Source organism: Petaurus breviceps, unplaced genomic scaffold, assembly GCF_028583685.1.
Source record: "Petaurus breviceps papuanus isolate PSGF00001 unplaced genomic scaffold, PetGlider_PUasm1.0 186, whole genome shotgun sequence".
NCBI lineage: Eukaryota > Metazoa > Chordata > Mammalia > Diprotodontia > Petauridae > Petaurus > Petaurus breviceps.
The window spans coordinates 18,387,136-18,414,110 of NW_027185798.1; the positions used below are offsets into that span (position 1 = coordinate 18,387,136).

Consider the following 26,975-nt stretch of genomic DNA (forward strand, 5'->3'; position numbering starts at 1 on the left):
CAGAGAGAGAGACAGAGAGAGAGAGAGAGACAGAGAGACAGAGAGAGAGAGAGAGAGAGAGAGAGAGAGAGAGAGAGAGAGAGAGAGAGAGAGAGAGAGAGAGAGAGAGAGAGAGAGAGAGAGAGAGAGAGAGAGAGAGAGAGAGAGAGAGAGAGAGAGAGAGAGAGAGAGAAAGAGAGAGAGAGAGAGAGAGAGAGAGAGAGAGAGAGAGAGAGAGAGAGAGAGAGAGAGAGAGAGAGGGAGAGAGAGAGACAGAAACACAGAGAGACAGAGAGAGGGAGGGGGAGAGACAGAGAGAGACACAGAAACACAGAGAGAGAGAGAAATACAGAGACAGAAAGAGGGAGGGAGAGGGAGAGAGAGAGACAGAGAGAGAGAGAGAGACAGAGAGAGAGAAAATTCATTTAGATGATTACTGAGCCAAGCTCTGTGGCAGGTGCTTAGAATTAAAATACAGCAATGAGAGAGTTCCTGACCTCAAGGGGCTAGGGATTCTAAAAACTATTTAGTCTAATTCCCCCATTTTACAAAGGGAAAATCTGACGTCAGGATGGGAAGAGCCTAGCCCAGGGTCATAGATGTACTAGGTGAGAGTCAGAATTCACACCCAGGTCCCCCTTCCAAATCCAGTGTTCCTTCCACTCCACAACACTCAGGAAGGACTCGGGGACAGAACATTTTTCTTGCCTCTTGGCAAAGATGTGGTGGTCTCTAGGTATGGAGTGTTTTTCAGACATGGCTAACGAGCTGATATATTTTGTTTAGTTCTACTTATTTGTTACAAGGACCATTCTACTGGAAAGAGAGGGGAGCGCGAGGAAGTGAGAGTGATGTTCAAAAAAAGAAAAGCACGTATACAGTATTTTAAAAGAAAAAAAGAGATTCTTCTGCACCCTTTGCAGGGTTGGCTCCGCTGTAGCCAGGGGGTTACCTAAGGGGCAGGACAGCCCTGGTGTATCGGTTCCTTTGCTTTCCAATCACCTTTCATAGAAAAACAAAGCGGGGGGGGGAGGTCCCAAAGGAAAGAGATGCTCCCTGGTGTGCGGCTTTAAAATTTCTGAAGTACTCCGGGGTGGGTGGTAGCACAAGGACCAGAATCCTCACTTTGCAGATGGAGAAGTGGAATGATTTATCCACAATCACCCAGTAAGGACAGGACTCAAACCCTTTCAGAGGCTCCCAATGTCCCAGGACTTTCTCCACGGTCTGAGACTTCTGAGATTCACTCAGCCTCCTCCACCCCCAAACTCATACATAGCTCTGTTCTTGGCTCACCTCAGCCCCTGCTGTGTTCTGGGAGCTGCTATAGCTCACGAAGGCTATAGCCCACAGGAATGCCATAAGGGTCTTCATCATGGGGCCTGTAAGGGAAAGGAAAGGTGGAGAGGTGGAAGTTTCAGTAGAGTTTGATGCCTTAGGGTTCCTGGGCTCCCCTAGGCAGAGCATGGTGCGGGGTCAGGTGCAGGCTCAGCCCTAGGCAGCTCCTTTAACTTGGGAATGACTGGATCAATCGTTGGTCAAGAAGCATTTTTTAAGCTTTTATTATGTAACAAGGGCAACTAGGTGGCATAGTGGATAGGCCCTGGAATCAGGAGGACATGAGTTCAAATGTGACCTTAGACACTTAATAGTTGTGTGACCCTGGGCAAGTCACTTCAACCTGTTTGCCTGTTTCCTCATTTGTGAAATGAGCTGGAGAAGGAAATGGCAAAGCACTGCAGTATCTCTGCCAAGAAAACCCCAAATGGGGTCACGAAGAGTTAGAAATGACTGGACAACAAATTATTGTTATTACTTATTAATTATTCCCGTACACTACAGCATGATGGTTCACAGTACTGTTACTTCTCTCATTGTCTATTTTGTTCCTGCAGGCTCATAGAAACGTGACAGACTCATCTCTGAGGCTGCCTAGAGTCTAGCTTGGGCGAATTGGTAAATCATTTTCCTGTCGAAAAATTGGCTTTGAGAGAAGATTTATAGGATTGAGACTTTAGGGATCATGTAGTACAATCCCTACTCTGCCCTGCTTTTTATACCAAAGGGAAATGAGACTCAAAGATGGGCAGTGCTTTACCTGAGGTCGCGCACATCAGAAGCAGCAGAGTCAAGATTTGAACTCAGGTCACAGAATCATAGATTGGGAGCTGGCAGGGGGCTTCAAAATTGTCCATTTCTCAAATGGACCCCTTTATGCTCTTAAATATTATTGAGGGCCTCCAATGAGTTTTATGTGAGTTTTATCTATCAGTATTTGCCATATTAAGAAATTTAAATGTCTTAGACACCCCCCCCCCAAAAAAAGGGTCTTTGGGACTCACCTCCACCCATCCATCCACCCCTAGGCACACAGACCACACTTGAGAACCAGGACTAGTACAACACTTTCATGTTATAGATGAAAAAATAGAGTTAAGTGACTTGTCCAAAGTCACACAGGTCTGGGATCAGGATTCAAACCCAGGTTCTCTAGTGTTACCTAGTGATTAGAGCATGAGATTGGACCCCAAGATTTCTGATTTCCCACATCCTGATCTCTTTTCTCAGCAGAGACAAATGAGTCAGAGATTATAGATCTAGGACCTCAGAGGCCATCAAATTCAATATTTTACAGATGAAGAAGCTGAGGCCCAGGGAAGTTAAGAGACTTACCCAAGGTCACACTGCTGGTAAATGTCAGAGACGGGATTTGCACCTAGGACCTCTGACTCCAGAGCCATTATTCTTTCCACCCTATTCCTTCTATTCAAGTCCAAGTTTTACAGAACAAATCTTTTTATTAAGGGGATTTGTTCTGTGAAGTTTGGATTCCATCAAAGGACCACACTTGAGGACCTAGAGGGCCACATGTGGCCTCAAGGCCACAGGTTACCCACCCCAGAATTAGACCTTGTCGTTTCAGCTTAAAAGACCAAAGATAACAGATGAAGCTTCAACAATGTGGATTGCTAGTGACAAGGGTTACATTGACTGTTTCAAATGCCCACAAAGAGATCAAAGAAAGAGAGAAAGGACCCCTTCGTATGTATAAAACTATTTAAAAGAGCACTTAGTGTTGTGAAAAACAACTGAAAGTAAAAGAAGGGTGTGGGATGCCCCTCAGCTGAGGAATGGTCCTACTGACTGTGCTAGAGGGAGGTCATAAGATATTACTGTGCTATAAGAAACAACAAAAGGAATGGATTCAGAGAAACCTAGGGAGACTTCCATGAACTGAGTCAGAGTGAAGTAAGCAGAAACAGGAGAACAATTAATAGAATCACTACGACATTAAAAAAAAACCAATAGGGAAAGATTGGAGAACGTGAGTTCTTAAGTTACATTATGTAAGTCAAAGGCAAGCTTCTTACCTTTCCTGGGCTTCAAAGTCTTTATCTGTTAAAATGAGGGAATTGGACCAGGTGGGCCTCTTAGGTCCTTTTTGATTCTGGGCCAATGCAATAACCAGCTGCTATATACCAGAGGACCGATAACAACCCACGATACTAACCCCTTGACAGCGAAATCTGGGGCTCAAGGGGTAAATTTATATGTATACACATGTATGTGTATATATATATATATAACATGTATATGTATGTATATATATGTCACACACAGATACATTTTGGGACATGGCCAAGATGCGGGTCTGTTTTATTGAACTATGCTTATTTTTTATAAGAGGTTTAAAAAATTGGGGGGGGGAATGTAGATAGAAAAAGAGAATGATCAATAGGGAGACCAGAAAACAAAAAAAGATAAAAGAAAGAAAATAGGGTCATTGTAGCACTTTTTAAAGCTCACAGAATATTTTTTTTTAATTCATGGACAAGAACAGGATATTCAGAAGAAGATAAGGCAGGTGGGAAAGTGTTAATACTACTACTTGAATATGGTCTTTTGCAAATGTAAGATGTATGTAATCAATATGTCATTTTGTGTATAATTTTCTTTTGTCATTCTATGTACATGGAAATGCTTGTCTTTGATGATATTTCTTAAGTACACAACAACAAAAATTTTTAAAAATTCAATTACCTCTTTTGATTCAAGCATTTTATTAAATGCCAGGTTTTTTTGGGGGGGGGCTAAGAACTTGATGTGTGATTTCATTGTTACAAGGTATTCCCAGTGAAGATGCTCCCTTTAATAATGCAGGCATCAACTTGGTTACTTCTAGTCTTAGAGTGCTTGGGACACTGTAAGGGTAAATGATTGACCCAAGGGTCATAGAGCAGAATGTGTCATAGGCAGGACCTGAACCCATGTCTTCCTACCACAGAGACCATCCACCATGTCATGATGCTGACAACAAAAAGACAAAATAAACATTCCCAGTCCACAAGGAGTTTATATTCTAGGAGGTGGGGGGGAGGCAGGAGTAGATAACATGATCAAATAAGTAAATACAAAATAGAGTAAATACAAAGTTATTAGGGTAGGGGAAGCACTAACAATTAGGAATATTAGGAAAAGACACATAGAAGATGTCACTTGAGCAAAGTCTTGAAGAGTGTTAGGTATTTCAAGAGGAAATCACAAGGAGAGAAAGTATTCTTAGCATGGGAACAACCTGTGCAAATGCTTGGAGGTGGGAAATGGATTGCCTTATACAGAGAACAAGTATACCTGGCTGGAATGGAGAGCATATGAAGATAAGTAACATGAAATGAGTCTAGAAAGATAGGTTAGAACCAAAGTGAGAAAGACTTTGAATGCCAAGTCTAGAGGCTCAAATTTAATCACTCGAAGCTTCTTGAACAGGACAGTGTCATACCTGTGCCTTTAAAAAACAGCTAGGTTCCTGTCTGTATCCTAAAGAGATTGAAAAAAAAAAAGGAAGGGGACCTAACTAAATGTACAAAAATAGTTATAGCAGCTATTTTTGTGGTGAGAAAGAATTGGAAAGTAAAGAGATGCCCATCAATTGGGGAATGGCTGAACAAGTTGTCATATATGATTGTGATGGAATGCTATTGTGCTATAAGAAATAACAAAGGGAATGGTCTCAGAAAAACTTGAAAGACTTGTACGAACTGATGCAAAATGAAGTGAGCAGAATCAGAAGAACATTGAATATAGTAATAGCAATATTGTAATGATGATCAATAATGAAAGACTTAGTTAACTCTAATCAATAAAATGATACAAAATAATTCCAAAGGACTGGTGAAGAAAAATACTATGTCCAAAGAGAGAAGTGATGAATTCTGAGTGCAGATTAAAGCATACCATTTTTACTTAAGTGATTTGTCTTGCTTTTTAAAAAACAATATAGCTAATATGGAAATATGTTTTGCATGACTTAACATGTATAATTGATATCATCTTGCTTGACTTCTCAATGAGTGGGGGGAGGGTTGGAGGGAAAGTGAGAATTTGAAAACTCAATTTAAAAAAAATGAATGTTAAAATAAAGTATAATTACTTTTTAAAAAAAAATAGCTTGGATCTGATTAATGTGAATAATTAATCCCCCAAAATGGTCTCATGTATTCAAATTTGCACTATTTGAAGTTAAAATTGTTTAAAACATGGTAATTGGTTCCAGCCTAATGGAAATATGCAGTGTGAATTCAAATACTGTGACTACTTCAAGAGATTTATTATTCACATTATTTAGAGCCTAGGTGTATAACTTTGGCAGCTAGGGAGAGTGGTGGTGGAAACAACTAATTAAGAGATTAGTGAAGTAGTCCAGGCTAGAGGTGGTGAAGGCCTAAATCAGGGCAAGGCCTGGAGAAGAGGGTGTAAAAAGTAGAATAGACAAGACTGCGACTTCAATTGTGGGCAGTGAATGGAGAGGAAAGAAGAGAGATGACTATGACGTTATTAACTCGGGGGACTGGAAGGATCATGGTGTCCTCTAAAATAAAATGGGAAAGTTAGGAAGAGGTTTGGGGAAGAGATATGTTCTGTTTTGGATATGTTGAATTCTGGATCGTTGGATCACATTTCAGATCTGAAGTCCAAACCCTTTCGTTTGTAGATGAGGAAACTGAACCCCAGACAGCATGGGTGATTTGCCCAGGGTTGAACAGATGGTTAAGTGCTAGGAGTGAGATTCAAACCCAGGGCTCCCTGACTCAGAGGCAGTTAGGTATTATAGTGGATAGAGTGCTGGACTTGGAGTCTGGAAGTCATTTATTATTTTTTTTTGGAGGGGGAGGGCAGGGCAATTGGGATTAAGTGACTTGCCCAAGGTCACACAGCTAGTAAGTGTTAAGTGTCTGAGGACATATTTGAACTCAGGTCCTCCTGACTCCAGGGCTGGTGCTCTATTCACTGCGACACCTAGCTGCCCCAGAAGACTCAAGTTCAAATCTAGCCTCAGATACTTACTAGCTTAGCTCTGAGACCCTGAGCAAGTCACTTAGCTTCCATCTACCTCAGTTTCTCCAACTACAAAATGGGGGTCACAGTAGCACCTCCTGTAAAACACTTGGCACAGTTCCTGGCCTTAATCAATCCTTGTTTCTTCCCTCTACATCCAGCACTCTGTCTATCACACCACACTGTTCCATCTTCCAATGGAGACATCTAACAGGCATTTGATAATACAGGACTGGAGCTCAGGAGAGAGATTTCCAGATTTCTTTCCATTAAGATTGGGTCATTCCTCCAAAGAGGCCACAGCTCTTCTGCCAGATGCTGGGCACTGGGGCTCTAGGTTTCTGTGCAGACTCTTGCCCACTTTAAGAGGGGGTCGGAGGAAGATGAGCAGGCCAACCAAGTGAGAGTCCCTCCACAGCAGCTTTTCTCTGCGAAAGACAAATGCGGACGTTCCTCTGGCTTCCAGCTGCCCACTCCACCCAAGGAGGAACCCCACCCAGAGCTGACAGGACCTCTTAGCCAGTTCTCAGTTGGGAATTCATGCCAACAGAGGCTGTTATCCAGGGATGCGCCCAACTGAACAATTTAGTATTGGGAAATGCAGCTTCAGAGGATCCAAACCCTGTCACCAAGAGGAGAGCAAAAGGTCCCTGGAAGAAGCCTTGGAATCTGGTGACTGGGACAGGAAGGAAACTGAACAGCTCAGGGGCGAAATCATTCCCCCCATGCTGAAAAACAGTCCCAAAGCATCCACGGGTAGTACTGTCCCTGGCTAGACCCATCTGAGACATTTCTCCATCTGTCAGTTACAGCTAGAATCGTAAAGGACTGAAGAGGTCACCCAGTCCAATTGCCTCCTTTTACAGATGAGGAAACTGAGGCCCAGAAAAGTGAGCCCTCTTTATACCAACATTGATTACACCCCCTCACTGGAGGGCTCTGAGCAACTGCTGGAGGGCCACATGTCAGGCCAATGTGGTAGGAGAGATTCCTGTTCCAGTGAGGGCTGGACTACTTGCCTGCTGAGGACCCTTCCAACTCTGGCATCTTTTGGTCCTGTGACTGGACAGTCTTTGAGGGGCCCTGAAGCTGAGAAATTCATCTGGATGATGGCTTTCTATACACTTAGCCAGGCTCGTTCTCAGACAATGCATTGTCCACCATTCCGAAACCTCTCCAACCGAGTGGGACTACCTATGTGACCCTGGACAGGTCTCTTCACCTTTTTTGGCCTCAGTGTCCTCATATGTAAAAAGAAGGGGTTCCTCATCACAGACTAATTCCCTTCACAGACTAGAGGACCACTAAAGCTAGAGCAGATGAAGCCAAATGGATGATTTAGCTGATTGGTTGTAACCTCCACATCATGCTGGCCAGGGTGACAGCGGAGGAGTAGAGAGGAGATTCTCTTTAAACCCCCCTCCCCCAAGGACTGTGAAATAGAAGTATTGGTGTGTACCTGGTGGTGGGAGGGGCAGGGGGCTGTTCTGAGACCAAGAACTCTGCCCTCACCAGAACACATCTCTTCATGGTCAGACAAAGGTCATCCAGTTTGGCAGGAGCAACAGATTGTTATCTCCTTCTGCACCATCCCATCCTAAGGGTAATGGCTGGGCCAGGCACCCAGGCAAGCTGGGAGCTCTAGGGGGATGGGGATGGGGGCAGCTTGCCTCAGTGTCGTCCAGCTCACTTGCCTGGCCTAGCCCAGCCAAGCCAAGGTCAGGGGCCCACCCTGAAGCCACATCCTCCAAACCCAGACTAGGCAGCTGGTATTTAACAAACCTCCCTGCAAGCTGGGAAGACAAGTAGGAGCCGGCACATGTGTTTCTAATTAAATCCTGTTGTACAGAAAACACTTCTCCTCCCAGACCCACAAACCCCTGAGCACCATATGGAGGCTTGAAACAGGGGAAGGGCCTGACCCCCTGCCTGTGCAAGGAAAGGATTCTTCCTCTCCTCGGGGGCCTGGGAGAGGTCAGCCCCCGTTGGACCATACCCCATCCAAAGCAGAGTCAAAGATTAATTATGGCGCCCTGGGCAAGCGTCAGGAAACATGTCCAGGACAAGCTGTGGAGAAGAGGCTTAAGGGTCAACTTTTCAAAGACGAAAGCCAGTGCTTGAGGGTGGAGACCTCAGACTCATGGTGGGAGAACATAGCTGGGGTTGGCTCAGGGAGGGGCCAACCTGAGCTGCTGCCACCAAAGGAAGCAAATACACCCTAGTCTCATCACAGGCCCCTCGAGCTAGACATGGAAGGACTTTCGAAGTCTAGTAATCCCTCCTCCTCATTTTACAAAGGAAGAGGTGAAACTCAAGGTCATTGTTGTTCAGTTGTGTCCAACTATTTGGGGTTTTCTTGGCAAAGACACTGGAGTGGTTTGCCATTTCCTTCTCCAGCTCATTTTATAGGTAAGGAAACTGAGGCAAACCAGGTTAAGTGACTTGTCCAAGGTCACACAGCTAGTAAGTGTCTGAGGTCAGATTTGAACTCAGGAAGATGAGTCATTCTGACTCTAGGCCCTGTGCTATCTAGCAGCCCTAAAGCCTAAAGTCACACAAGTAATAGTGGCTGAGGCAAAATTTGAACCCAGGACAGCTGACTCTCTTTTTTGTACTGCAAATAGCTTCTCATTTTAACTATTGATTTCTAATTAGAAGAGCAGTGTAGGTAGAGGATAGAGAGCCAGCCTCAGGAAGCAGGAAAAGCTGGGTTCAGGTCCTACCCTTGATAATGCTGGCTGAGTGTCTCAGGAAACTCTAAGACTCCATATTGTACAGAAGATACTGTTCTACACTGGTAGAGGAAGGATCCTCATTATCGAGCCCTATACTAATAAGCTTATAGGTATGGTCCAAAAGACGGTGCTAATTGGGTGCCAAGCTGAAACTGAGGAGGAGTCCAGAGCAGTCAGCTCCCCTCTAAGTCTGTTCCCTGGGTTAAAGCCCCATTTGTCCTGTCCTAGTTAAGGCCCTGACCCAGACGTTAAGTTCTCCATTCCTCCCACCTTTGAAAACCCAGAGCTGGTCAGAACTCTCAAAGTCTCCTTCCACTTCAGACTCAAGGTACCAAAGTGGGTCAAGCCAGGCCCAGGTCCAGAAGAGGCAGCGTGGGGAAGGGCCTCTCCTGCTTTCTGGGTGGGTCTCCAGGGGGACCCCAAGGGGGTCTGGATTGATCTTTGGGTGGGGCCAAACACCCTCACACCAGGGGAGCTGTTCCCCCACCATGCTGCCCCCAGGGAACTACGGCTTTTGGCAAGGGACCCACCCTCTCTTCCGTCCTTGGCTGGAGACCTAAGTAACATGGGGGAGAGCCAGGCAGTGGGGTTTCTGGGAAGCCAGTAGATTTTCTTTGGCACTGAATCCAATCTTCACTGTGGCTTCCCCCTGGGGAGCAGAAGGGGTGCGGCGATCTCTGGGCCATTGGCTCACCAGCATCCCACATCAGACATCCCAGGCTTAGCCAAGAGGCAGTGCTACTTTGGAGGAGGCCGATGCCCCCACTGGGGCATTGTGTTCCAGCACATCTGGAAATTGTTTGGCTGGCACCCTGAAGCAGGAAAGGGAGACTGAGGATGGCCAGGGCCCAAGCTCCAGCTGCGCCCTCCCCCACTCATGCGCCCTCCCCCACTCGTTCCCCCTTAGGCAGAGTTCAGTTGGACAGCTGCTTAGAGTTCTGGGAAGTTGTCTTTGAAATCAGCACCAGCTGATTTTGAAAAGGAAGAGAAAGCTGGATGTTGTCAGTATTGGACAGGGGAGGGAGGCGCTGGGGGTGCCAGTAAGGGCTTACTCTCCTGCTGCTCCACGTGGAAGCCCTTCCCCAAGCCATGTTCTCCTAAAGGAGATGGGAAACGCCTTTGATTTGCTTCAAGTGTGAAGCTCAGATAAGACAGTCTATGTAAAGTACTTGTTACCAGTCAGGATTACCTCTCTACCTCCCTCTTTCCCCACTAAGCCTCCCATTGTCTTGGGATGCATCCCAAGCCTTCTCTTATATCTGGGTGCATAAACTCTGCAAAACCCAAGGCCTTCACTTTCTGGCCCCATATTCCTGCCCTTCTCCCATAAACGCCATGGCCAGCAAGCACTCGTTCCATTCTTGCAAATGCCCAAGCCCTGGCCGCTGCTCCCCTCTTCTGTGAGGGTCCCTTCCCCCAGCCTGCTCCCTAAGCCTTTCCTGAGACCCCCATCATACAAACCCCCTTCCTGCCTGTGCAGGCTCCTCTGGTCACTTCTCATTAGCGCCCTTTGCTCTGTTCTAGACAGGGTGGGCGCTCCCTTACCTGGAGATCCTGCTGGTCTTGCTCTCAACTTTGGTCAGACCAAGCCTGCACACAGTGAGGGGTTCGTTCTAAAAAGTACATTAGCCTTTTTTTTTTCCCCAGCCTCCCAGTCCAACAGCCAGCCGGCTTCAGATTACAGCTGTTCCTTTCTTAAAGCAACCCACTCTCATTTTGGAAACTGCTATTGCAACATAGCCTGGGGTGAACTTTAACTGGAGCCACCCCTCACCCCAGCCCCAGTACCCCTTCACACACAAGTTTCTTCCAGGCCAGTCACTTATTAATAGGAAAAGAAACACTCTTTCTTCCCTGAAGGCTGACTCCCGTGACCTCAGGGCCACGAAGGTCCCAAGCCAAGACACCAGGTGGGAGACAGAGAGAAAGAATGCCTGCCTACAGGAGGATTTAATTCTGGGTGGCAGCATGGGAAGAGCACAGTGTGGGGACTAGAGACCTGAATTCTGGTCTTGGCTCTGCTGCTATTTCCTTCTGTGACTTCACTTTCCCTCTTTGAGACTCAATTCCCTCTTTTGAAAAATGAACAGACTGGAAGAGATGATTTGTAGTTTAATAGAGCACAGGAGGGAAGTCAGAGGACCTGGGTTCAGAGCTTGTTTAGGCAAGTCCCTAAACCCTTTTAATTATTTTCCTTTTATCTTGTATGTAATTTGCTTTGTATATATTTGCATGGTGCCCCTCTCTTTAAATTTTTTTCTGTCTTTGAGGACAGGTAATGCCTTTTGTCTCCTTTTGTATCCTCTGTACTTAGTACATTGCCTACAACTCAGTAACCACTTACTAAATGCTTATTGAACTTCAGAACCCTCTCTGGGGCTCAGCTTCCTCCTCAGTAAAAAGAGGGGGTTGGATTAGATGACCTCTGAGATCCACTCCATAGTGGAGCATGGGAGAAATCACCTGTCAGATGTAGGGACAAGGGGAAAAGGTCATGACCAAATAAGAGATAGAGAAGTTCATAGGAGGTAAAATGGATAGTTTTGATTACATAAAAATAAAAAGGTTTTGTGTAAACAAAAGCAATGCAGCTAAAATTAGAGGAAAAGCAACTAGAGGGGGAAAATATTTTTCAAGTTTCTCTGATAAAGATCTCATTTTTAAAAATACATAGGGAACTAAGGTCCCTTTCAGCTCCAAACTTTGATCCTATGACATAAAATCCCTAATAGCTGATGAGTTCTAGTATCTAAAAAAAGAAAGACAGGGAAAAAAAAGTAACTCAGTTGTACAAGTACTTATTTAGTGCCTTACAGGTACAATAATATGCCAACAGGCTACATTATAGGCGAGGGAGGCAATGATTTGAAGTCAGAGGACCAGGGTTCAAATCCTTCGTGTGTGACCTTGGCAAGTCACTTCATCTCTCTAGGCCTCAGTTTCCTCATGTGGAAAATGAGGGGGATGGATTTGATGGCCTCTAAGGTCTCTTCTGTCTCTAGGGCTATATTAGAGAAGTTGCTTATCTGCTTTGAGAGAGGGAGTTTTCTTGCTGGGCATTCACTGCACCAATGAAACCACTGGTTTAATACAAAACAAAAATCTGCAATAAAGCAGAGTATTGAAGGCCTGTGCTCTGCCCAGTTCCATGCTAGGCAGGGAGAAAAAGGAAAGAGAAAACAGTCTCTGCCCTTTGGGGATTTACAATCTAATAGTGGAATTGATAAATAATTGAGCAATACTGAACAGAGTATCTCACTAAGTGCTAAATTGGGTAGTGATCACACTAGATTAAATGGGAATTAAGAGGGTGGAAAGAACAATATAGGCAGGAGTAGCAAGGGAAGATTTCTTGGATAAGGTGGCACTTGAACTGTCCTGGAATAAAAATAAACAGCTCCCATCCCCAACACTTTGCATGTGACATACAGTAAGCCTTTAATAAATGCTTTTCCATCACTCATTAACTATGCACTGCTTTAGGGCTTATGCTTTCCTAACAACAGCACAAATGTGTTCAGTGCTTAGGTACTGCAAATATTATTATGCCTATTTTAATGATGGAAAAACTGAGGCTCAGAGAGACAAAAGGTGACTTGTCCATGGTCATACAACTGGTGTAGTGACAAAAACATTGACTTCAGAGTCTGATGACCTGGATTCAAGTCTTATTTCTGACTATATGACCTTGGACACATCACTTCTATTCTCTTATGCCCCAATCCTGTCCTCTATAAAGGGAAAGGATTGTACTAAATGATCTCTATGCTCCCATCTGGCTCTGACATTCTATGGGTCTAGGAGATGGCCAGCACATTGGTCAACCCAACCAACATAGGACAAGCCCTTGAGCAATAACATTGAGCTCTCCCCTCCACACACACCCTGCACAGACCTAGAAAAGTCCCTATTGGCTTCACCCTCTGTGTGGCCATGACATTTCTGGGACCTTACAAGTCCCTTTCCTGAAGACTTCTTGAAAGCAGCAATGAGAAAAACCCAGGAGGTGTGCATTCAAATCCACAGTCTGCCATTAATTCACTGTGTGACCCTAGGTACTCTGTCTCTCTGGCTCTTTCCAATCCACTCTAGGAATCCACCTGGTGCATCCAGCATCCGGCTTCTAGAGAAAGAAAGGACAGGTGCAAACGATTTCAGAGGATGATTTGTACCCTCCTTGAGTCAGAATGAACAGTTCCTCCTGTTCATTCAACATCACAGCAACCAGGTGTTTATCTAGGCCATGAAGGTCACTGTACTCAGGCACTGTTTCCAGAAAGACCTCAAAGCAGTTAGTCCAGCAACAAGCATTTATTAAGTGCCTACTGTATGCCAGACACCATGCTAAACCCTGAGGAGACACAGAAAGGCATAGGACAATGCTGGCCTTCAAAGAGCTTGTTCACATTCTAATGGTGGGGGGGCAGGGTAGCATGTACATACAAGAGATATCTAGGGTGAATTGGAGTTCATCTCAGAGGAAGGGCACTAGCAGTAAAGTGGGATGGGCCAAGGCTTCTTAGAGAAGCTGGCATTCTGGGTGATACCTGCAGGAAGCCAGAAGATGGGGAGGAAGAGAACACAATCAGTGAAAATGCCCAGAAGAGGAAGATGGAGCATGTTGTTCGAGGACAGCAGGGAGGCCAGTATCGCCACTCAAAGTGGGGATCCCTTACTCACAAAACCAGAGTTAGGGACCCCCCCACAGCAGGCTATTCCTTATTAGCCTTTGGGATGGATTCTGGCCTCTCTTCTCCCCTTCTTTATCACTCCCTCCTCCTTCATCTTCCTCCTTCTCCTTCCTCCCTTTCTCTTTCAACTTGGACATCTTGTCTGTGACCACAACAGATGCACCTGCTAGACCCATCAGCAGGGAAGGGGTTTGGGGTATGTGGAGAAATACTTAACAACTGGCTCTCTGAAAAAAACTTATTCTATTTATTGTATAATATGTTATATAGAATATATTACATATAATTATATATTCTTGATATAATTATATTATGACACATAATATATTCTACATATTACCATATAATATATTGTAATATAACTATATGTTATATATAATTACATATTATACTATAATATAATGTATATCATTATGTAATATATCTAAATATACTATATTAGTATATATCTAAAGATACTATATTAATATATTATTATATAATATGCTATATTACTATTACATAATATTCTATATATTACTTTATATTATAATATATTCTACATATAATTATAAAATATCATATTATGTTATATACCATAATACATTCTATTTATTTTTATATTCATTATTAAGATTTTCCTCATCATCACTTTCTTAAGTCTAGACAATCAACAAAATAATTCATCAAGCCCTAATTTGTAGCATTTGCTGATTTCCAAGGTGGAAATGCTCACACTGAAAATTGAGCATCCAGGCAGTTTCAGCTGGTTCCAGCAAATCCCTGAAGGCCAGCTAGGGAAGGAAGAAGGCAGAGATGCACAGCAGGGTGCTGAGTAGAGGTTCTTGGGTGGGGGGAGGGTGCAGCAAGCAGCTGTTTGGGAGAAGAAGAACAGTGCTGACCTTGAATCCTCTAAGGCACCACTTAATGAGCCACTCAGGATACAATAGTACCTGGGGCTAGTACAATAGCATGTTATTTTTTTTTTTAAACTAGATCTGTGATTTCACTTGGCAGCTAGATAGCACAGTGGGTAGAACACTGGACCTGAAGTCAGGAAGACTCGGATTCCTGAGTTCAAATCTGACCTCAGACACTTACTAGCTGTGTGACCCTGGGCAAGTCACTCTACCCTGTCTGCCTCAGTTTCCTCATCTGTCAAATGAGCTGGAGGAAGAAATGGCAAACCCCTCCTGTATCTCTGCCAAGAAAATCCCAAAATGGGGTCACGAAGGGAAGGATATGACTGAAAGAACAGACCAACAATAATTTCACTGGCATTTTCTGCATGAGAAAACCCCCTCTGCCAATATAGATCGCCACTGTAATATCATCTTAAGAGCTGCCCAGGGCACTTAGAGACTAAGGGATCCTGGATCTAGTGCTGAATCTGGACTTTTGAGGCTACCAAGTCCAACCACCTCATTTTAGAGGTGGGGAAACTGAGGCAAACAGGGGTCAGTGACTTGTGTCTGAGGCAGAATTGGAACTTAGGTCCTCCTGTCTCTGAGTCCATTTCTCAAGCCTTCCTATCACTGCTGCCTCTCCTAATCAAGTGCCCCGGAACTCCAGTGATATTGTGATGACAGTGCTCCTCAGTCAGCTAGCTCTGGGAACATTCCTTTCTTTTCTTTCTTTCTTTATCAGGGTTAAATGACTTGCCCAGAGTCAAACAGCTAATAAGTGTCTGAGGTCAGATTTGAACTCAACTCCTCCTGACTCCAGGACCAGCACTCTATCCACTGTGCCATCTAGCTGCCCTATTCTCTGTTTTCTTGAGTCAAGTGAAGTTAGGAATTCACCTGCCACTGGAATTAAAGAGAGCTGGGCTTATTTTAACCCCAACTGTTTGGAGTCAAGGTATTTTAATCTATATCACTCAGCGTGTTCTCCTTTTGGGTCACTTGAAATAGGGAAGGAGATAAGAATTGTAATGGGAAAAGAGACAGGAGCTATATTTGGAGATTCACCCAGACTACAGAAACAGCAAAAAAAAAAACCCAATTTTGTGATACATTTATAACGCACTGACTGGGAGTAATTTTACCTTGCCGAAAGTAAAGAGGAATTTGGGCCAAGGTAGGAGCAAGAAACGGGTACTACTGCACTTCAAAAAACTTGCTAAAATGTCCATAGCTATAGCATGAATCCCTTATATAAAGAGACAACCCAGCTTATGGCTCTGCTCTGCATAGGGGCCAGTCTACCCTTGAGGGCACCTTCTGTTCTGCACATGGGAAATATTCTACTATGATGTTCCACTCTAAATCTAAAGATATAACCTGGAGATACCATTTACCTAGATTTTGGACAAAGCATCTGCTAAAGTCTCTCATTCTATTCTTGTAGAAAAAGATGGAGAGATTTGGGTTACAATGGTCCAATTAGGTAGATTTGGATACATGTGGATGATCAGACCCAGAGAATAGTTATTAATGCTTCATTGTTCACTTGGGATGATGTCTCTGGTAGAAGACTCCCAGGGATCTGGGCAAAACTAGCAAAGTGCTAGTCAACATTTTTTATCAATAACATGGAAAATCTCCGTACTTATCACATGTGCCTGTGACATAAAGCAGAGAGGAGTAGCTAACACACTAGATGGAAAAAAATCAAGATTCAAAAATATTTGGGCAGGCTGGAGGAGAAATGTCAATCAAACATAGAACCAAAAGACTTGTGTGACCCACAACACTCCTAAGGATGGCAGGAATCAGATAAAGATCTAATTAGAAAATATTTAACAAAATAAAGATACCATAAAACATAGATAATGTTAATATGTGGTTTTCTGAGTCAATATGCAACCCATGGAGTTCATTATTTGCTGTTTGGTGACCAGTTTCTATTTGACTCTGACACTAGTGGGTGAGAGCATTGGGCCAAATGGAAAGGGAATCGGAGCTGGAGGCAGAGGAGATGGGTTCCAGTCTCAATTCAGCCAAATCCCACCTGTGTGACTTTGGCAACCTCTCTGAATCTCAGTTTCCCCAATTATAAAATGAGAGCCTTAGATCATAACACCCCTAAGGCCCATTCCAGCTCTAAATCTACAACCCTATGAAGATTAAATTTTTTTTTTGCTTTTTGGAGGGCAATTGGGATTAAGTGACTTGCCCAAGGTCACACGGCTATTTTTTGTGTTAAGTGTCTAAGGCCGGATTTTGAACACAGGTCCTCCTGACTCCAGGGCCGGTGTTCTATTCACTGCACCACCTAGCCACCCCTCGAAGATGAAATTTTACAGGAATAAATGCAAGTTGTACACTTGGCCTTAAAACATCGACTTCAAAAAGACAAGATGGGAGGTGCAAGGCTGTTCATCTGAAAAACATCTGGGGATTTTAATAGACTACAAGGTAGTGCAACGGCCTTGGAGCCAGAAAGATCCAAGTTCAGATCTGGCTTTATACACTTATTGGCTGCATGACTCTATGCAAGTCATTTTCCCCCTGCTTGCCTCAGTCTCATCTTCCGTAAAAGGGGTATAATAATAGCACCTACCTTGAAGTCTTGTCGTGAGGACAAAATGAGGTAATATTTGTAAAAGGTCTTTCAGATCTTAAAGAGCTATTTAAATATTAGCTATTATTATATTGTATATTATTATAATGCAGCATTAAGTCATATTAAGAGAGGCACAGATTTCAGGAATAAGGGAAGTGATACATACTCTGTATTCTGCCTTGGACAGAATAAAACCCCATGGAATAATCAGGACCAAGCCTGGCCCTAAGGAAGAAGTGAGTGAATGAACCTCTCTCCCTTCTTTGAAGAGGGGAGAAACCTCAATTTAAAAAACTGATAATGTCTCTAAATTGCTAAGACCGGGAGGAAAACATAAATTCATAGGTTTGGGAGGGTTGTAGGCAGTTCTTGGAGATGTGGGATGATGCATATGTGGTCAGACTCAGCTGATGTGTTGATTCATTTGTTATTTCTTACTTTTTTCATCATCATTCTCAAGGATGGCTCTTTGTGGGGAATGGAAGTGATGGGGATGGGATCTGAACCCCTAAAAGGAAAAGACTATATCTCTGTGATCTGGACCCCAGAAAGGAAAAACCCTGGACTTTCCCACAGGGCCCAGGTTCCTGGTGTTCACCTGGGGCAATCAATCCTCCCCAGTGAATTCTCTGCCCTTTCATTGTCTGTACCAGTTGGCCACTCCCTTCATTCCATCTAGACCCCTTCTCTGTTCTCACTGTCTTCTGTACAAAAGATCCATCTTGTCTCCATTAAAGTACTTAGATTCCTTAAGAGTCTGGCCAATGTGGCAGATCTATAGAATCACTCTCACCCTGACTGATGTTCCAATAAACCTTGTCTTTGACTGAAGAAAGGCTTTGGTAGAAGTAATTTGAGGCAGGACCTGGGTATTGCTATTTCTGAGTCTCAGCACCCCTAAATCTCAACAGAAGGGTATATTTGGAAAGGAAGGTGATAAAAAAATCAATACAAAAAAATTCTTTAAAGAAAACTATTGACTTTTCATGGAAGTTCATAGGGGACACACAAATAAGCTGGATGGCTTTGTTTCTACCTGTGTTGTTAAAGTTACTCGATATGCTTTGGGTTTGTTTTGTTTTTTTTAAGAAATTGATCATTATAACTGTACAGTGTTCTGTTCTTTCCATTTCTACTATTATGGTTGTTGTATACTCTAAGTAAGGTGGATTTTAGTGTAAGTAAGGTGGATTTTAGCATGTATAAAGTGGATTTTTGTTATTCTTTCTTAGAGTTCAGTTTCCCAGGATCCATACCCATAACAATCTTTTGTTCCCAGGTATTAGATGTGAATTCTCACAATTATGGTTCAAAACATTTCCACCACACTTGCTCAGCATTATATAATGATAAATAATATAAACATTTGTGCTTAAATTGTAAACATCCACTGCAACTGTGCAGTGAGATATAACAGCGAGATAATATAAACTTGTGAGGCTATTGCTGGTAATATGCCTTCTTTGTCCGTTGCCCTATAAAGTAGGTGGTCAAGGGTTGTGGAACCCTTAGGGTTGAATGCACAAGCTAGGATACTGTGTGTGCCTTGATTGACCACCATAAAGGCTTGGGGGGAATCTTTGCTTCAACTGGCCCTCATTGAGGCTTGAGGGGATCTAGGGGAGGGCACAAGCTCTGCTTGTCTTGCTTAACCCCACCAAGATGTAGGGGTGCTTGCCCCTCCTTCTTGCTAGCCCCCGAAAGAAGGGCAATTAGGGAATGCTGTAGGAGTTTTATCAGCATCCCTTCTGGGAAGACTAGACTAAAATAAAGTAATATTATTAACCCCTTCAAATCTGTCTTAAGGTCTTTCCTGTCTGACCAGATCAAAAAAGAACCTGTGCTAGCAGCCCTACTGTGTGCTGGTGTTTATCTTACATACATACATGGGCACATGCATACATATAGTTGTCCTGATTCCTCTCACTGTACTTGGTATCAGCTCAGAAATCACGGATTGCATGTGACCGAGTAGATAAAGAGCTGGGATTCAAGTCAAGAAGATCTGGGTTCAAGTCCTGTCTGTGACCCATCCTGACTGTGTGACCTTAGGCAAGTCACTCAGAATCAAAAACCATTAGACTGTTGAAGGGACTTTAAAATCTTCTAGCCCAATACTGTTATTTTACATAAGGAAATTTGATAAGGAAACTGAGGCCTGGGCAGGGAAAATTACTTGCCTGATCACAAGTGAGGAAGCAGCAAAGGAGGATAGACCATGTATCATGCGAAGGCGCATTGAAGGAAATCGAGCCAAGGCAATAAGCATTTATGTGCCTTACACACAGGACTAGGCGGTAAGCCCAGGAGATGAAAAGCGAACAGTGCCTGCTGTGAAGGAGCTTACAGTCTTACAGTAAATGAGGTAGAGGATGCTAGACGGGGGAGGAGGAGATAGTAGCAGGTCATGGCATCGCCTCCCTGGTGTCATGGTCCTCTTCAAGACAAAGGACAAAGTCACTCACATACCCACTCACCCTCTTTGAAGCAGCTTCCAGCCTTGAGTAAATAAGTCACTGTCTGCATGTCTATCTAGAGTTTGCTAGATAGACTGCTCCTTCACTATGGCTCTAATTCTCTCAAACTGACTCTCCAAATGCTGGTTAGGGTGTCTCCTCATGGGCCTGACACTCTGGCTGATGAGGGGCAGGGAGCCGGAGAAAAATCAAGAACTCCTCTGCTCCCCACCTCCCTCACTCCACAACTTCTCCAAGGACTGCCTACAACCTTCCCAAACCTATGAACTTATGTTCTCCTCCAGGGCTTAGCAATTTAAAGACATAATCAATTTTTAAAAATGAAGTTGTTCCCTTCTGACTCAGCAGAGAAAGGTATTCACACTTTGCTAAAGGAGCATGGGGTGTTAACACCTTGTTAACACATTTAAACCTCATCATCTGTGAAGTCAAGTGTGACTACCATGTTTCCCCGATAATAAGACCTATCCTGAAAATAAGCCCTCCCCTTACTGTGTAAGATTCCTCTAAAATAAGCCCTCCCCCGAAAATAAGCCCTATTGAGATTGCTACTATAGTGAAGGTGATCCCCTGCGCTACATGCTACATTACGGTACCCTCTGTATGCACCGTTCCCCCCCCCATGAAACGCATGCCACGCTCCGAGCTGCATCCAATCAGAGCTGCAGCAGTGAGCGCGTCATCCTGTTCTTCCCCAGTGATTTGCTTATTGAATAAAGGTACATTTTTTTGTTCACATTTACCTGTTTATTAAAATTGCTGTCAATGTTCATTAAAATAAGCCCTCCCCTGAAAATAAGCCCTCTGGTGTTTTTCTGTCCAAAAAAATAATAAGACAGTGTCTTATTATCGGGGAAACACGGTACAACAAGGGGGTGGGTGGGTGGGACAGGAGAAGAATAATCAAGTCCCTTCGCCCTTTACATAAGTCCAATATCCTGTCATTTCTATAGTCATTACATGCATACGTTGTTGTCCTAACCATAGATTCTTTTTTTACACTTAACAGTATTTTATTCTTTCCAATTACATGCAAAGATAATTTTCATCATTCATTTTTTTAAGCAATTGGGGTTAAGTAACTTGCTCAAGGTTATATGAACAGTTATTTTTTGTGTGGGTGTCAAGTATCTGAGGCCAGAACCGATCCCGGGTCTACCGACGCTGGGGCTGGCGCTCTTACTCACTGCGCCACCTGGCCGTCCCTTCATCATTCATTTTTGTAAGATTTCAAGTTCCAAATTTTCTCCCCTTCCCCAAGATGGCATGCAATCTGATATAGGCTATACACATACGATAATGCTAAGCATATTTTCACATTAGTCATGTTGTGAAAGAAGAATCAGAACAAAAGAAAAAAAAAACATAAGAAATAAAAAAAGAGAAAATAATCTGCTTCACTCTGCATTCAGATTCCATAGTTAATTTTCTGGATGTGGATGACATTTTCCATCATGAGTCTTTTGGAGTTGTCTTAGATCATTTCATTGCTGACAAGAACTAAGTCTATCAAAGTAGGTTATGCACAATGTGGCTGTTACTGTATTCAATATTCTCCTGTTCTGCTCCCCTCACTCAGCATCACTAACCACAGACTCTTAAGAGCTGAAGACAAGAATTTTGTCTCTCTTTTAAAAAATCTTTTCTTCCAGTAACTATTATAAGGGACTTTTGGTCCCTGCTCTCTCCCTGTGAGAAAGAGGGTAAGTCTATCTCCCAGTTCCACTGTTCCTGACATGTCCCAGAGAACACAGCTCTGTGCCTGGATTAAGTAGGACAGCTGGACCATGATAACAGTCCAACTTTCTCTGATATATTCCACATGCTAATGCCAGATCATTTACATGTCACTCCTCTCCTCAGAAACTTTCAATGGCTCCCCATTGCCACCAGGACACAATTCATATTCTTCAGCATGGGTATTCACAGCCTTCTAAAATCTGATATCAAGCTGGACCTCCTGTCTTATGTCATATTATTTCCCTACATAAGCCCTTTGTTCCAGCTAAGTCAGGCTTTTCCCAAAAAGCCTGCCATTTGCCTTCCAATCTTGGGGTCTTTATCACAGAAGCCCTCCTACTTAGCATGTCCTCTCTAAATATCATGGCATTGTAGCTCAAGGGCTAGAAGGGACTACAGAGGCTGTTAGTCCAATTCTTTTACTTTTTCAGATGAGAAAACTTGAGTCTAAAGGAGGTAGAGGGACATGGGCAATATCATGAAGACGGTGAGAATCAGAGGTGGATCTGGCCTCTAACTCTAGAGCCGTTTCCTTCCACATACCTTGTATCCACAATCCATGTACCTTAGGAAGTCATTTAGCCGTGCCCTTCTCTCTTAAAGCAACCCATTGAATCTGTTTCACCGTGTTATAAAGTTACATATTAAGGGCTTTCTTTTTCTTTTCTTTTTAAAATTTGCTCAGTTCGGGAAGGGGTGGTAATGGAAGGGAACAGATTTTTAAAAAAAAAGAAAAACCGACAAAGAATATGTGTGCTATGATATGCTACGTTTATTTCTGTACAATTTATTGCTGTGCAGTGGGGTTATTCAGAACTAAAACCCAGGCACTGAATCACACCACCTAAGAGGAATCATGAAAATCCTCATCTTGCTTTAAAAAAAAAGATTTCAACTCACAGTTTTAATAAGTAGGATTGTCACTGATGTTACTGATATTGGGAATGAATGGGGAATTTTTATAGAAAAAAGTAATGTGATAAGTACACAGGTTTAAAGTGAATATCATTTGTATTTTTAGATCATTGTATTGGTCAGATAAATATGTTGTATAATTAAATATAAATATAAAAAATAAAGCAACTGATTCTCATATTGGATGATGTACCTGTAAAGTTAATATTATCTCTCCCTTCTCCTGGTCTATCTTGAGACAGAAATCTCCTTTCTATACCAGCAACATTGTAATGTAATGCCAAGCAAAGGCAACTTCCCAAGGTTCAAAATACCAGCATAGGTGCTCTCCATTTTACTCAGTGACAAACCAAGAACAGAGAAGATCAAAACATGACATCATTCAAAATACAGCATTTACTAAGTGTGATTAAATAATCTCCAACCTTCCAATCATTCAATCAATTACAAAGTCCCTGTTCTAAATACTACTCCACCCCTAGGCTGTACCTTCATTTAGTCCATCACAAAGCCCCTCTTCTCAAATGGAGATTAGTTTCCAAACATAAGTAAAGTACATTCATTTGTTCAACCACAGAACACAAAAAGGTCAAAAGTTCCCCACCCCTGGATCACAATTGAATCTACCCCAGAGTTACATCAAGTTTAAGCACAGCACTTAATACCCAAATGGAAGTCTTTTCTTCATCTTGACACTGAGGCAAGTTTTCAGCAATCTTAGTTCCTGGGGAGACAAGGCTTAGCAAGGCCACAAGATACATTGCCAGTCTCTTCATTAATTCATCCTCTGTCTGTAGAACAGTCCTAGAACCCCTGAAAACATTAGCAAAACCCTCTCCCAGGATTTCTGTAAACATACAACAAGAAAATTATTCTTCAGGGCTTCTGAATCAACAGAAAGGTTCCCAGACCCCTGCAACAACAGCACTGTCCTTCACCAGTGGACAGCATTCACTCACTCTCTGTCTGCAGGACAGTCTCAGGAGCTCTGAACCAACAGAAAGGTTCCAGGACTTCTTCAACAAAAGGACTGTCTTTCACCAGTGGACAAATCTGGCAAAACAACATCAAAACAGACAGACAAAGTACCAGCAGAACAGCCATGTCTCCTCAGTCTTTGGCAGCTCTGGGGGTAGGTCTCAAAAGTCCAGGGCAATTCAAAGTGGCCCTCACAGCAATCCTCTCAGTCTCTCTCTCTCTCTCTCTCTGCCTCCACGAGGGTGCTGCTTCCAAAAAGTTCTTCTGCCTCTCTCTTGTCTCTCCAAATCTACGTCACCAGCTCCTCCCAGTTCAGGACTCTCTTTTCAAGTCAACAAGACCATCCCACAGGTGGGATTAACAAGCTCTGGGTTTTAACACAATCAAACCAAAAACCAAGCCAATACAGGGGGATCTTTATATTCCATTACTATCACAAACATCCCCTCAAACCCTGAAGGATCCCCATTTTCCAAACCTTATGGAATTTCTCCTTCCTTGGAGCTTCTATGGTGTGTCACAAAATCACAGAACGTCAGCACTAGAAGGAACCATAGACAATCAGGACTCATACTTCAAAAAGGCAAACGGAGGCTCCCTGAGAAGGAGCTGTCTTGTATCGTTGGTGATCTCTCTATGTACATGTCCTCTTAATTTGTAATTTCCTTCAAGTCCGTCAACAAACATTTATTAAGCACTTATATTCCAGGCACTGTGCTAAGGACCGAGGATACAAAGAAGGGGAGAAAACAGCCAGGGTCAAAAGAAAGCCAATGGTCATTCTCATTACAAGGGCTTCCGTTTCAGGGTTCTTTAGTTCTTTTCTTCATTGCCCTAGAAAAAACTGTCTATACTCCTACCTACTTCATTCCCCTTCCAGTCTTTGAAACCCTCTGTAACATTTCCTCACTCCAATCCAACCTTCCTCACCGATCCACAAATGCAGCCCCAGTCTCTCACTGAGCTTCAGTCCCCATAATGAATATTTCAAACTGGTTGTCCCATGAGCATCACAAAAATTAATGCATCTAAAACAGAACTCATTCTCTTTCCCCATAGAATGCCTTTTCCCTCCTTCCAAACTTCTTTGTTTTTTTGTAGAGGCACCACCAACCTTTTAGTCTTCCATGTTCATATCTTTGGTATTGTTCCCAACTCTTCACTCCCCCTCACCTCACTTTTCCAGTTAGTTACCAAACATTGTTTTCCACCTCTATGACATGTCTGGCTTCTGACCCCTCTCTGTAGTCACACAATTATCAGCTTAGTTCCTGCCCTCAATACCTCTCACTGGACTGTGGTAATTCTGGGTTACCAACTAGTCAGGCACCACTAAGCCCAGAACACAAGGATGCTTGGCCCTGTCTGCATTTAACCTGCCCTCTTGGGTTGCCTTCGGCCCATTCCTCTGAGGTTGCTTGTCTCCTCGATGAGGGGAGACATCTCAGATTCCTCAGTCCCCCCGCCCAGATTCCTAAAGAATAATTCTGAATTTGGTTCTAAGGTATCTAATTCTAGTCTAACCCCAATCCCAGCGCAGAGGATAGAGGAGTCAGAGGAGGAAGTGTCAAACAGGGATGAATCAAGTATGGAACTCACAGTTTTATTCCCACACAGAAAGGGAAATGCTAAGCAATAAAGAAAGAAGGGCAGCTAGGTGGCACAGTGGGTACGTTCTGGGCTTGGAGTCAGGAAGACCTGCGTTCAAATTTGGCCTCAGACATTTACTAGCTGTGTGACCCTAGACAAGCAAACAGGATTCTGTTTGTCTGTTTCCTCATCTCTAAAATGAGCTGGAGAAGGAAATGGCAAACCATTCCAGTATCTTTGAAAGACTCCTGAAGAATGGGGCATGGCTGAAAATGGCTAAACGACAACAAATCAGTAAAGAATCATAGAATGATCACAACCAGGTGAAAGGCCAGCCTTCATTCACTACAGAGCTGCTCATTAGCTAGCTTATACTTCACCTCCACTGAGAATTACCCAATCACTACCAAGTTAGCACTTTCTTTCCCTGGTTTATCGTTTAGTAAATTGCAGCTGCTACTCCGGTAATCAACACTCTACTATGACTCCAGGCTCTTCTGGCTTCTGGCTTGGAGAGAGAAGATGGAAGTCACCAACGGGAGAGGAGCTGGCTGTCTCCATCAGGTCCCTATCCCAGGTTACTACACTTGAGATTTGGGGGAACTTCCCCTTGGGTGAGATCCAGGAACCTCGCTTGGATAAGCTGAGCCATTTTGCTACCAACGGAAGAGATCCTTCTCTCTGTATTGTCTAGTATAAATTCTCCTATGTATACTCTCTGATTTCCATTTTGTTAGCCACTTGGATAAATTATTTCTTTGCCATTTTATTATGTGTACTCATTGTGAAATTGGTATTTAGTGGGAAAGGGGTCAAGCCTTGGATATAAAGCTTGGGGTCCTCCTTTCCCCCTCCCTTCAATTAATGAACAGACAACAGAAGTTTAATTTGAAAGTGAAAAACCATATCCCACTTAGACTAATAATATAGAAGGGAGTAGATTGATATAATTTTAGTCTGAGGAGAGCAGAGTGGCTCTCAATCTCCTGCTTCCCCTCCTGGCAAGAACAAAAGAACCCCTGGACGTCCTGGGCTTCTGCATCAGCACGAAGCAGAAGATTGCCAAGCTGAGACACCAGCATCCAGCATTTGCCCTCCCAGAGGCCTTGGGCACAGACAATCCCTGCTTCGGTGCCCGCTGCATGGCCTTCCTGGTGGCCATAAGCACCAGCTCTTGGTTAAGGGTTAGCCTCTAGATTAGAGGCTCAGTAATTACCCCCTCTTTTCAAAGATGGTGAGGGAGGGCACTATTCTGGGCAGACCTTGGTTTCTACAGTAGCGCCAGAGGCGGTAGGCCCTTTGAAGTGGGCTGCAAAGGTCAGAGCCCCCAGAACCATGAGCCAATCTCCCTTGAGAATAAAGGCTATGAGAGACATTCAGATGCAGCCAGAGGGAGTTGCCCTAGACTAAATACTTCCCATTACCACCACCACCACCCCACCCTTGGTGCTACTGGTTTAAAGGCTAATTAGTGAGAAGTGAAACTGAAAAGCAGAGGTAGTCTCATTGTCAGTCAACAAGCTTTTACTGAATGCTTACTATGTGTCAGATACTATGCACTCTGAGGTACAAAGTAAAGCAAACACAAGTTTCTTGCCCTCCAGAGGCTTACATTCTAATGAGAAAGAGAACATGTACATGACTCTCATATATAAGATATGTACAGAGACCATGGAAGGTAATCTCAGAGAAGAGACCAGCAGCTGAGGGGACCAGGGAAAGGCCTCCTGCAGAAGGTGGGGTATGAGCTGGGCCTCGAAGGAAGCCAGATGAGGAAGGAGGAAGGAGGTGTGGGATACAGTCAGTGCAAAGGCAGAGATGGGAGATGAATCATTGTGTGTGAGAAACAGTTGGTATCGCTGGGTCACTGAGTAAATGTAAATTGAGTAAATCAAGAAAGAGTAAAAAGGCTGGAAAAGAAGGACTGGGCCAGATTGTGGAGGGCTTTAAATGCCTGAGGGTTTTCTATTTGATCTGGAGGTAGAAGGAAGCCACAAGTTTATGGAATAAAGGGCATGGCATGGTCAGACTTGTGCTCTAGGAAAATC

At 43.5% G+C, this 26,975-nt stretch overlaps 1 protein-coding gene across 1 annotated transcript in view; it reads right to left on the bottom strand.

Annotated features, from left to right (window-relative positions):
* The window catches only part of SERPINF1 (serpin family F member 1), a 24,836-nt gene extending 14,085 nt beyond the window's left edge, over window positions 1-10,751 (bottom strand). The window contains exons 1-2 of the mRNA XM_069089661.1: window positions 10,596-10,751; window positions 1,276-1,361 (exon numbers count right to left, since the gene is read on the bottom strand). Of these exons, the coding sequence (XP_068945762.1) occupies window positions 1,276-1,356 (81 nt within the window). The 5' untranslated portion in view covers window positions 1,357-1,361; window positions 10,596-10,751. The remainder of the gene's footprint in view (window positions 1-1,275; window positions 1,362-10,595) is intronic.
* Window positions 10,752-26,975: the final 16,224 nt, after the last annotated feature.